The sequence below is a fragment of the Trypanosoma cruzi genome, genomic scaffold (assembly GCF_000209065.1).
Source record: "Trypanosoma cruzi strain CL Brener 1047053517163 genomic scaffold, whole genome shotgun sequence".
Classification (NCBI taxonomy): Eukaryota; Euglenozoa; class Kinetoplastea; order Trypanosomatida; family Trypanosomatidae; genus Trypanosoma; species Trypanosoma cruzi.
The window spans coordinates 282,135-293,767 of record NW_001849555.1 but is presented as its reverse complement, the minus strand read 5'-3'; the positions used below and the strand labels follow the sequence as shown (position 1 = coordinate 293,767).

The window sequence follows — 11,633 nt, the reverse complement described above, 5'->3', positions numbered from 1 at the left end:
TACTAATCCTAATACAGCGATTAATCCCTAACACCTTGAAACGATAGTTGTGCTGGTCAAGCCAAAATAGCTCTATCTGCACAGTCAGAAAAGAAAGAGGAAGCAACAACAGTAACTAAGCACAGTGGCACGCAGAGGCATCCGGTCACAGACAGTCCCCACCAAAGCACAGCCAGCGACAAAAAAAAGCGCAGACGCAGTCAGCCCAGTGATGTCACCGCCCTCCCACCGCCCACGCAGCCCCACACAACCACCATGCAGAGTGGCAGAATCCCAGCAAAAAGACACATGACCATTGGCACCGCTTCTGCAACCAAATGGTTCTACCACAGAGCACTCTTGATGCCGCGAAAGACACACAAGAACCGAGACAGAACCACGTGGCAGCGTTACAACCGTCGACCATCAAGCGCGTCCGAGGATGTAATGGTGGCACGGGAGGAATGGAGGACTCGCCGTTCACCGGCAGTCAAGGCGGCGTTCCTCCCTCACGTGGGTCGGCATTGCACAGCAAACAGCGGTACCATAAGCGCACACGGCACACACAAGAAGGACGAATAAAGTGGTACGGTGGCGGCACCCAGACACGGGGGACAAGGGTCCACGTCGATCGTGCGGTCGGTTCCTTCCTTCTCCCACTGGGGCGCAACTCCACCAACGCCGTCGCTCGCCCACTCCCCCACCAACACAGAGCGAGGCAGCAACAGCATGAGTTGCGACACGTGCGACAAGTACGCAGCCGCAGAATCCCATTTCTGCCGCCATGACCAAACAAGGCTGGCTGCTGGACTCAAAAAGAAGAATAAACACCCCATCAAACGCTTCGGCATCACGCGGAAGCACCGCAACCGACACACAAGGCGAAGCGTCGTGAAGCAGCCACCAAAACCAAAGCACCTCCAACAAATCCATCGTGAAGCAAAAGAAAAAAAAAATTCACACAAACCGAAAAAAAAGAAAGTGCTGGTGCAGAGGAAATAAATGGTCGTGGTACGCAGCGGCCGTGGCATCGCGCCCTTCCCTCATCAAACGGCACCGCACTGCAACGCACCGTGACGACAGCCTGCAATGACGACGATTGAGTGGCACACACAAAGCGGCATAAACGTTTCATCCCGCACTCGCTCAAATTTACGCTCTCAGTATGTACTGCCAACGACACGGGGAAGGACACAGAAGGGGACTGTCCTGTCCATCCACCTTCTGCCCACAACAGATCTTCCTCATCCTCATCCTCGCCACGCCCTGGGTGCCGCGAAACGCCGTCAAGCAAAGCCACGTGTATGGAAGGCCCCAATGCGCGGGGCGAGGCTGGAAGCCACCCACACTCACTCTCCCACACACATCCTCTCCCACAACCTTCCCACACACAAAAGGGCAAAGACATGGAAAAGAGAAGCCCGCCGCACAATACACGCAGAAGCACAGCTATCCACGTCGCACTGCAAGAAAGAGTCATGCGCACAGCAGACCCACGGCCGCAACGAGAGGGACGGAGCGCATGCAAGTCCACGGCGCTGTCCTTTACTTCTCTCTGCCCCGACGAATAGGCATTACGCCTCACAACAGGTTGTGGCGAGTGGCGCCATACACTCACAGTGAGGCACGGCGCACACCATCCGCTCCCCTCCAAGTGCACTCAACAGGCCGGAGCACGGCGTCCAGCCAATCTATTGACATCGCAAAGGCGAACACAAACAATCGTCGTCGCGGAACATCGGTGCCTCTAGCGGAGAGAAAAAAAAGATGCAATAGGGGCATGTCAACAGCACGGCCAGCAGAGGGACAAGAAAAGAGACACAAGGACACAAAGTGGCAGTGGACATGGCACAGAGGAAAAAAAGCCCGCAGTGATTTAAAAAAAAAAGAAAAAAGAAACAAAAGGGTAGGAGTTCAGAAAAACTCCCAAAAACATTAAAAAAAAAATATTGATTCGGCAGGACTTTTACTTCATGTGCCGGTTCAGCACAAGACGACCGTGTGTTCTGTATAAATATTACCTGCACCAAAACGAAAAAATGAAAATGAAAAAAAGAAAGTAAAACGAAAAAAATGAAATTGTACTGTTCCACCAGCCCACACAACACTATTCACGTTTCGTGCGGCATCCGGCCTTTTCTTCCAATCCTCCCTTCGTGCAATCCGTGGGGCGCACAGCCGCAGGGCCGGCACCGCGTGTGGGCAACAAACAACAAAACAAGAGGGGGAACACGGCACTCATTACAGTGTGCAGCAACCAAAAATTAAAATAAAAATAAAAAAAAAGAATTACTGAGTATTACAAAAAAACACAAGAAAAAAAAAAGGAAAAAAAAAAGAAAAGAACCCGCGGGGAATGCGCCACACAATCTCCGTGAGGAGTCGCAATGTCACATTCTCCGGCTCACAAGACTACCACAAGTGCACACAGCCCCAGAATAAGAAGCAACGCCCGAGACACGCGCACACGCGCAGTGCTGTCACCACGTAAGTCATGCAGGATCAATTTCGCGTCGGTGACCAGGGCGAGGCGGTCGTCTAGGCTCATACTGCCATCGGATGCTGGGTGATTGGTTTCTGGAACGGAAGTGCCATTTGAAGCGGCAGTGCGTGGACGCAATCCGTCCGTAAAATTCTCAGCACTCGATTCACTGCCCGCAAGAACACGGACAGACTGAGAGTCAGTCGGTTGTGCAATTGGAGCCTCTTCAGCGTCTGCCAAGGAAGTCGTCAGCTGTCTGACCTTCTGCTTTTCTTCCTCCGTCGCCGTGACTTTCACCGCAGTGTCCAGTTCTTCGGCAGCCGGATGTCGAATAGGGACTGTCCTGGCGTTGAGGTTTCTGAGGTCATCATCATACAGTATGTGGTTGTACAGAAGGACATTAGCCACCGTCACAGGGCTGTTCCCTTCATCTTCCTTATTGCCCGCACCAAAGAAAAAGTGTGAGATCCTGTGTGAACCAAACTGATCAGTGTTACGGTGCTTAGCCATTTCTTTTTCATCCGTCTCGTATATTCTTCTCCCATTAGCGTCCACAAACCATTCATCACCGTTATCCTTTTGCACCGTCACTCGAATTGCCGTGTTTGTTTCCCAATTGCCAACATCATTAGACGGCTTCACCAAAAAATCCTTCTTGTAAAGTGTGAATTTCCAATTTCTTTCACTCGTGTACGACAGCTGAAAGAGCACCGTGCTGGCCGTGTCGTTCAGCCTCGCACCAATCAAAGGAACGGGGCTGCTGCCTGCCTTCGGCACCTCGTGGATGGACACTGTCGCCGAAAGAGTGAACTTGTTGTTTGTAAAGTAGTACGGCACAGTCTGCCCCATGTCGCCAACAGGCCACTTCGCCTCGGCTCCATTGAGCGCCACACCGCTCTCCGCGCTGGTCACTCTGCCCCTCACTGTGGCATTCACACCGAGGTACTCGTCCTTCCATGCAGTCCCGTCCAATGTGCTGGACAAAAAACCAACCAACCCTTCAGTGGGAACTTTCAAGGCGTTGTCCAATTCTTTCCATGTCTTCACCGCACACTTTATCCGCTCCAGCTGCTCCGTCAGGCGCATGGCGACAAGACTGTATGGCTCGTCACCATTCCTCTTCTAGTACAGTAAAATCAGCTCATCCTTACTTTTCACCAGAAGAGAACTGGCGGCAGCGTCATCATCTTCACGGGATATCGGCCCAACATCATACACACGTTTATTGTCCGTCACCCAAAGATGGAGCCGACCCTCTCCATTGTCGTCCTTCGGATAAACCGGCGCGGTGATGAACATCACCTCCTTTTCCCCAATGGTTGCGGTGGTAAATCCGCCCTTAACGCCGTCCCCTGTTCGACCATGTGAGTTGCCCCACACGCGGGTAATTGGCTCACCATCTGGATTCCAATTGACTCCATCCTCAGTGGACCTGTAAACGTCATAGTAGCCTCCAGCACAATGAGCCATCATGAAGAGTATTTCATCGTCTTCGTCTTCTTCCCACTTCACCAGGGTTGGATCCCTGCAGCCGTTACCAGGCGTCTCGGATGAAAGCTCCCATTTGTTCTCCGACTTGGAGAAATGCATAGACAGCAAAACGCTCTTTCCATTACTGTCTTTGGCCTGCATGGGAAACACAATCGCGCCATCACCCATCACAGCGCCCGATCCTCCGCCGCCAATTAACTCGGTCAAGGAAAGAGATGCTCCTTTGCCTTGAGGGTTCACCACATGGGTCTCATTCCACAAAAGTTTCTTGTTGTTTCCACTCTCATCGGCGACAGTTCCCTTCACGAGTAAAAGACCCCGCTCATTCGTATCTTGAATCTTCGGCCTTGCACGGCTTTGGTTTCCCAGGAGCACGTAAACGCTGTCCCCAATTACAACTGTCGTTGGTCGCAACAATTCCGTTGTCCCAAAATTATTCTCGGTGGTGTCCCCAAGTTGCATGCAAAACAAACTTATATCCGACGTAGAAATATCCATTGAGCCATCACTTATATTCAGGTGCTTTGACACAATCCCAGCACGGCGGCCGACTCCATTCCTTTCCCCGCACTGCGCTTCAGCAACGGCAAATACATCATCACCCACTTTAACGAGGCCAGGAACACGGAGCGAGGTGATTTTGCTTCCGTACTTAAACTCCTTCCAATTAGTAAGCGGTATCGACGTCGTCCCCTTAAACGGATCAACAGTGGCCCCTGCCTGCTCAACGGCAGGCGTAGCTCCACAGGTGCCGCAGCACACCATCACGACGAGGAGGAGCACCGCAGAGTAGAAGAGATGCCGGGACATGTTGGCCCTCTGCGGCTCACTCTCTCCTCGTTCCCTCCTCCTTCCGCTGGATCCGGTCACGCGGCGACGGTTGTGTGTGCGGGGTGCCATGACTGTAGCAACACGTGAGAGCATATAAATATGTGTGTGTGGGCGGTGTGTGTGCTGTTGTTCCTTTCAGAGCCCTCGAATTTCACAGTAGCGATTCGCGTTTGATTGCTTTCTTTCCTAGCGTGTCTTTGTCCAAGAAGTGGAGAGTACAGCAGCAACAGTGGCAATACACCAGACACGTCAGCGGGGTTAGAGCAGAGCACATCACTCACGCAAGGTGCGGAACAAAACAGAATCTGTAAGGGACATCACGGAAAAACATCGCACACACACAGAAAAAAAAACACGGCAAGTCACAGAGGAAGCCAACACACACACACACAAATGGACGCGGAATTTCATTATTCGGCGACTTCATTCAAAGTCCTGCCAAAACAGTCCGCAAATGATACAGTGATCAGTCACACGCTCCCGGTGCACCGCCGCGGCAAGGACGCGGACACAAACGGAATTATCTGCACAAACGTGGGCAGCATCAATTCACAGCACAGTCGCACGACACTCGCTCTCTCGGTCCATCCCACGTCCCGCCTCAAAAGGCCTCGGCAAGCACCAATCAACAAAATAATGAGGCGGCGGAAACAACTTCCCTGCAGGCACTTCAGGGCTCCACAGCAACGCCACCAACAGGAGGAGCGTGCATCCCTCTGCTTGCAGCAGTGCAGGCCTCTTTGCTCCTGGCCTCTCGGAGCGTTGAGCACCTCCCCGACCATCTCGCGCTCAAAAAGCAAGCCGCACGCAGATGCCATTCATTTTCTCCGCAAATGGTGTTGCCGCGCTGAATCATGTGCAAATAGTCCACAAAACACATCACCCAAATTTTCTTTCCATTACCACAAAAGAAAAAGGAAAAAATATTTTTAAAACCTAACATAAATACCACTTCGCCCTACTCACTGCGCATTGCCCCGCACACGATCGTTGTTACTCGCCCTCTGCTCTTCGCCCATCCCATTCCTGCCTGCCAGGATGTACATCACAGTCGCAACCCCTCCCAAGAAAGACTTTACCACATGCTGGCACAGGCCACATTTTCCCTTGCATCCCGGTCTCCCGCCCACAGGAGGGCAAACAGGGAGACTGCGTGCATGTGCGTGTGGATGGCGATGTAAAAAACTCATGGAATTCAAAGAAATACGGCACACAGGGTGACCCCGCCCACGAATTGTAGAGTTCACTCGTACACCGCAGCAGAAGGAGCAAACGTCCTCTTGTTGCTTTTCTGAGAAGCCGATTCATTACCACCACGCCGCCCCAACAGCGTGTACCGGCGAGCGGAGGAGGTGACTGCTCAATCGCACCTCATGTCGGAGGCGCCCATAACGTCTCCCTGCGGCCACGTGCCGTCAGCAACAAGCCGCGTGGCAGAACGCAACACAATTCACCCACTCGCCAATTAAATAAATAAAAATGCATCTCAGCGCCATAAAACGGCCATCAACATCCATTTCACGGCAGGCACCAAATGCCAAGGGATTGAAGAAATATATATATACGCGTATGGTCTCCCACAATACATTCCAACAAAGGATAGTCTTTCAGTCCTAAAAATAAACACCGTAAAGTCACAGAAGCCGCCTCATCGCGCCAAAAATCGTGTGATGCCCCTCCTCGCAATGCTCTGCTGTCCGCAGACACCGCCCTCTGTGGTGTTCAAGCAAAAAATAAACATTCACAAACCAACAGCAAGAAAAACCTCCAGACGCAACGTGTGCACCACCGTGGAGCATCGCTTCTCTCCCCGCAAGTAAAAAAAGGCGCCGTCACATTATCCGCAAGGATCGCAAAAAACACGCCAAATTTCGACGTACGCCAAACGCTCCGCCGTGACCATCGTTTTCCCGATAAGGCAGCCCACTTCCGTCCACCGTGTCTGCCGAGCAGGACACACCAGGCCTGCCGCTGCAACGCAAAAAAGATTCAGAAATACGCAACGGATCCCGTCGCAGTCGTTGGATCAGACGCCGTGTTGAGGTTTGGGATAGGCGGATAAAAGAAGAAAAACAAAACGGGCAAATATCCCCGCGGAATCCCGCATTCCGCGCAGTCCCAATGGCCAGAGGGTCCTCTAGGGATGCCTGGGGGAAGCATCCGCCACACTCTCACGCACCATCGTTCACGGCACCCCAATCGAGTCCAGCGGGCCTCGTGAAGCACACGGCGCGCCTCAGTGGCGTGGCGAGCAGCCTTCTCGGAGAAAAGAACGCGTGGCGATGGTTCCCCTCCCCGCTTCACTTTTCTTTTTGTTCTCCTCCTGTTTTTGGTGGCATCTCACACAAGGGGAGCGCACTTCATGTCCCCGAGCCCTTCTCTCGGTGCGCACACAAAACAAAGAGGTAAATAATAAACGAGTGAGTCAGGCGGCATGGAGAAATAAATGTGCGAAAGACAAACAAGCCAAAAGAACAAACAAAGAGCCCGACAGATATGCACGCAGCATGTTCAGCGGAAACGGGTGTCACATTCAGTGGGTAAATTAGTAGCCAATGGCGGTGTCGATCGCCCACGAAAAGAAACAGCGTTGTGCTCACATTATTTTTGGCTCGTTTTCTGCTTCCCTCCCCTTTTATTTCTCCCTCATCCATCATCGTCACGTTTCCTAATTGCTGCCGCCATCTCCTACCCTCGGCAACACGGCCGCGTTTGGACGCTGCGCCCTCCCCCCGTCATGTCAAATATATGTTTGCGCTCTTTAAAACCCATGGCGTACTCGCTTAAATATCATTTGTGTAAATATAAATAAAAAAAGAAACTTTCAATATTTGAAGTAAAAAATAAAACAAAATAATAAAAACACAAAACTTGCGACTGGCGCCAGTCCATCTTCCTTTCGTCGTGAAAGGGTGCAAAAGTATCCTGTCGCACTCAACCTCTAGGACCCCTTGCTCCTCATCATGCCAGTGGGCCCGAATGCGCTGTATGCGTGCCTCATCCTTCACCCAAACGTCTAGGGGAACCATGCCGTCATATGGCCCCTTGTACCTGCCACTGCACGCCCGTGGACGGTTCCATTTCATCATGGCATATGGTTGGTTCGTCATCAAAGACTTGACGCGACGGTACCAGAGAGCGTCCGGTAGCTCCATTTCATTAGAGGAACGAATACTCGAGCTGCCGCGATGCACAAATTTGCCGCATAAGACATTCCGCTCCTGAAATCCAAGCAAACGGAGACGCAAGCTGTGGTCGACATCCTCCACGTAAGCTGGGTAGAAGTTCTCGCCAAAATATCCCACCGTACTGATCGCCAGGCGTGTCAACATAACAGACCCAAAACAACTGCTTTTGTAGTACGCGCAGAAGTGCCCGTAATGCTTCGAAAACGCCTTTTCACGCTCCTTCACAGAGGCATAACGAATGCGGTCAGGCAGCAGCGCAGACGTCGACAATCGGCTATCTTTCACCGTGGAGCGCAGCATCCTCAAGCCCCGTCGCAAAACAGGACTGGACTCGCTCGGCTCATTCGCCACCTCCGCCGCCAACTCATCCATGCGAGCGGCATCATGCCTCGTCACTTCATGCACATCGCGTAGAAGGTTGGGAAGAAGATCGGGTGGAACCTTTACGTCGCTGTTTGTCACAAAAACAAAAGGCACTTCCTCGCGCGGCAGCGAGAGTGCAAGTCGTAACCCGATGTTCGTGGCAGCGCTTTACCCGATGTTTTCCGGGTGAAGACTCACAACCAGGCGTCCGGACCACCCATAGACCCTCTCGAGTTCCTGCAGGCACAACGACAGCATCGCCTCCCGCCCGTTCTGCACCAAAACCAACAGCCGGATGGGCACATTGATGTTGCACATCATCCTCCGGTAACGACGGAGCCTTCACAGAGGTAAAAATAAAATAAAATAAAAAAATGATTGTAGTGGTGCGACACTGTTGACCGCAATGATTCCCTCGGAAGAAAGGCGTTCCCTGACCAAACCCTGCAGTCACACACAAATATAAAAATCGTTAAAATACTCCCTAACATAATTCATCATAAAAGTAATGCGCCAATTACCCTCAATTATTTCTTCCATTTTCCCTTCGAAGCCCTTTTGCTTCACAAATTTAAAACTCCTACGACATTTTCTAAAACTTCTTTCAATATTGACACTTGGTACTGGCGCTCCTCTTCCGTTCCACAACGCCGCTATTCCGTGGCCTTCATCGTCGCTCACATTATTGGAATTGACAACATCACATCTTCGCCAGTCATTCATCGGCGTGCTGTCTGCGTGCTGCACATAAATAATCTCCCACGACATGTCTCGGGATAATTCCTCCCAACCATTAAAATATGCCGCCGGACACTCAGTGAACTGCCTCACAGTGCTGGCGGTGGTGTGGCACCCACCCGCCGTCGTAGCCATCCGCAGCCCAACCAGCGTCCTCGGATTTGACTCCACGAAGAAAAAGCCGTCCACCAGCAAAAAGGCTCCAACCGCCGGTATGCACAGCAGCCGATGCTTTATATTAGTATTTGTATGGTATTCCATTGCAAGCAATACGCATAAGACTCGGCGGGGTGTCCCTCAGAATCGCCTTCAGCTCTGCGCACTGTCCTCCACGGCGTGCTGGTGGCCTCAGCTCCTTCAGGTCCTCTACTAATGCACTGAAAAACTCCCCAAAAAAATTAATGCGCGCAAGCCAAACCTTCCACACATTCAGACGAAACAGTATTCCTCTTCCCCAATACTAGCAACAGAACTGAATCCCCATCACTCATCACGTCTCCCAAAATAGTGCGGTATTCGACGCCAGAGGCAAACAGATATCGGTGCGTTGAGAAATCCCTCAGCACCGACTTCTCCTCTTGCTCGGGCAACCCTCACCAGCTTTTGAGGCGGATCCCCAGAATATCACAGTCTCACTCCCCCATGTGTAAAGTGCCTTTCACCATCCCGGAAATTGATCCCTTCCAAGGATTCCTCAGTGGCAGCGGAGTGTGCAATGAACTCATTCGCGTCGAAGATGTAACGTGGAATCGGCCCCACTTTTTCCATGCGTTCTTTGACCATCTTCCAGTATTCCGCTTGCCCATCTGTAGTACCATCGCGCTTCATCCAGGCGCACATCGCCTTCACATCCATCTCGTCGAGTACTTCACACTGGTCCGCCCGGCTTTTACTTGCGTCTCCCATTCATCACAGTTGCCCACGTTTGGGGGTGACACCACAATCATGCCCCATCCGGTGCTAGACACAAAATATTCCTCTGGCGGTGTTCCTTTCTCTGTCACACAGTAGATAATAAACACCTTTCATCACACAATCCCACAATCCCACAAAACGTCCGTGGATGCTCCTCTACCCACGTATCTTGTCACCGTCTTGATGGCCTTGTCACACACGTACGTCGTACTTCCACCAAAACTGTAGACTACCACAGGGAGTTTCTCGACGTCGCAGTGCAGCAGCTGGTAGAGGAGGTACGAACCGGCACCCATCGACTTCCCGATCCCGGGCGTCCCAATCAAGAGATGCTGCTTGGGCTTAAAGTCGGTCCCACCGTCAGTGCTGAACCATTCGGTTATATCGCCCTTGACGATCAGCCACGCTCGATCCACCTCACAGTTCACATGGCAGTCACAAGCGGATTTGTTCTCCTTCCATTTCCACGAGTACGGCCATTCCTTGTCGAGGTGCGCACCATCAGTCAGGGACGCGGCCATGCACCGCCCCGCTCCTTTTTCTCACCTCTCAAGTCTTGCGTGCCCGCACAAAGTAGCAAACAGAATCAGCGCGCACACAAACCCAATCATCCCCCTCACTTGCTAAACCAAATTATTCGCATGGAGTGGCACTTAAGCACACAGCACCAATAGCAGGCTGCATGGAATTTCCCTGCCGGCCCTGCAAAGCGACAACAACTCTACCGAATCAAAGTGGCAGCCCCTTGGTGCTGCCCGCAGTTCACATGGCAGGACAAACTCCACGCACGCATAGTTCCGGATTCCTCGCTGTTTGAGTGCACACCAACAGAACAAGTGAAAAAAATACGTGCGCGCAAGACGGCGGTTAAATACGCGAATGTTTCAGCCTGTTTTGTTCGATAGCGTTGGCGAGCGACCCACACAATCCAGTCAAAGTGACACGCCGGACAGAATGGCGTCAGTTGATAAACAAATAATTGCGCCAATGCAAAAAGCAGCAGAAATTTTGTTTTTACTCCCGAATTCGGGGGCGACGGTGGCATAAGAGTGTGTATGTGCGCAAAGACTTTCGCGGGACGGTGCTGTCCAATCCCGCCGTGCCCTGACACAAAAGGGCAGCAGAAAAAAAAAATAGGAGCACACTCTCCAGAAAAGGAGTGACGGTTGGGCAGTCAACCCCCGTTCCTTCTCACATGACATCCACATATGTGCACTCCACCTCAAATACGTACCTCCCTGAACGCCGCATGCATGAAGTGTGGTTTCGTCACCCGCAATGTGTTTTTCCTCCCGCAAACAACCGAAAAATAATAATAATAATAATAATGGCCATGGCGCAGCTCCACTCAGGGGAAGCAATCGGAACAGACACGAGTGGGGCCAGGGATCATACCAAAAATATGTTTAAAAAAGGGGGTAATAACTCCTCCAAGCCACAGAATCGTGCAGTGTCCATCCCCCTTCCTCTAAATTGAAGACTTCCTCAACAGAACAAATGCAGCAGGCACATGTGCAGCACAATATCTTTCGCTATCCCACGTCCCATCTTAATTCCCATGACTGCCACGGCGGTGGTGCCGGCGTTACATCCGGGATGACTCCAAAATATCAAACGCCATGCCGTGGAGAGTGGATGCCTGACAA

General features: G+C 51.8%; 2 protein-coding genes and 3 pseudogenes across 2 annotated transcripts, besides 6 other annotated features; all 5 read right to left on the bottom strand.

Moving 5' to 3' along the window:
* Positions 1 to 11,633: part of a sequence feature (areas not merged during assembly with more than two copies in the genome that could not be assigned to a particular haplotype) that runs on past the window's edge.
* Tc00.1047053511771.60 (uncharacterized protein) lies at positions 489 to 1,010 on the bottom strand (the record flags this gene model as incomplete). The annotated part of the gene is made up of 1 exon (XM_812949.1): positions 489 to 1,010. The coding sequence occupies one exon, from the start codon at positions 1,008 to 1,010 to the stop codon at positions 489 to 491; it is 522 nt and encodes a 173-aa protein (XP_818042.1).
* Positions 2,239 to 2,265: a sequence feature (AT_rich).
* Positions 2,283 to 2,325: a sequence feature (T-rich).
* Tc00.1047053511771.40 lies at positions 2,384 to 4,876 on the bottom strand (annotated as a pseudogene).
* Tc00.1047053511771.35 (uncharacterized protein) lies at positions 7,144 to 7,440 on the bottom strand (the record flags this gene model as incomplete). The annotated part of the gene is made up of 1 exon (XM_812952.1): positions 7,144 to 7,440. The coding sequence occupies one exon, from the start codon at positions 7,438 to 7,440 to the stop codon at positions 7,144 to 7,146; it is 297 nt and encodes a 98-aa protein (XP_818045.1).
* Tc00.1047053511771.30 lies at positions 7,567 to 8,655 on the bottom strand (annotated as a pseudogene).
* Positions 7,583 to 7,646: a sequence feature (AT_rich).
* Positions 8,686 to 8,710: a sequence feature (AT_rich).
* Positions 8,784 to 10,508, bottom strand: Tc00.1047053511771.10 (annotated as a pseudogene).
* Positions 11,296 to 11,316: a microsatellite.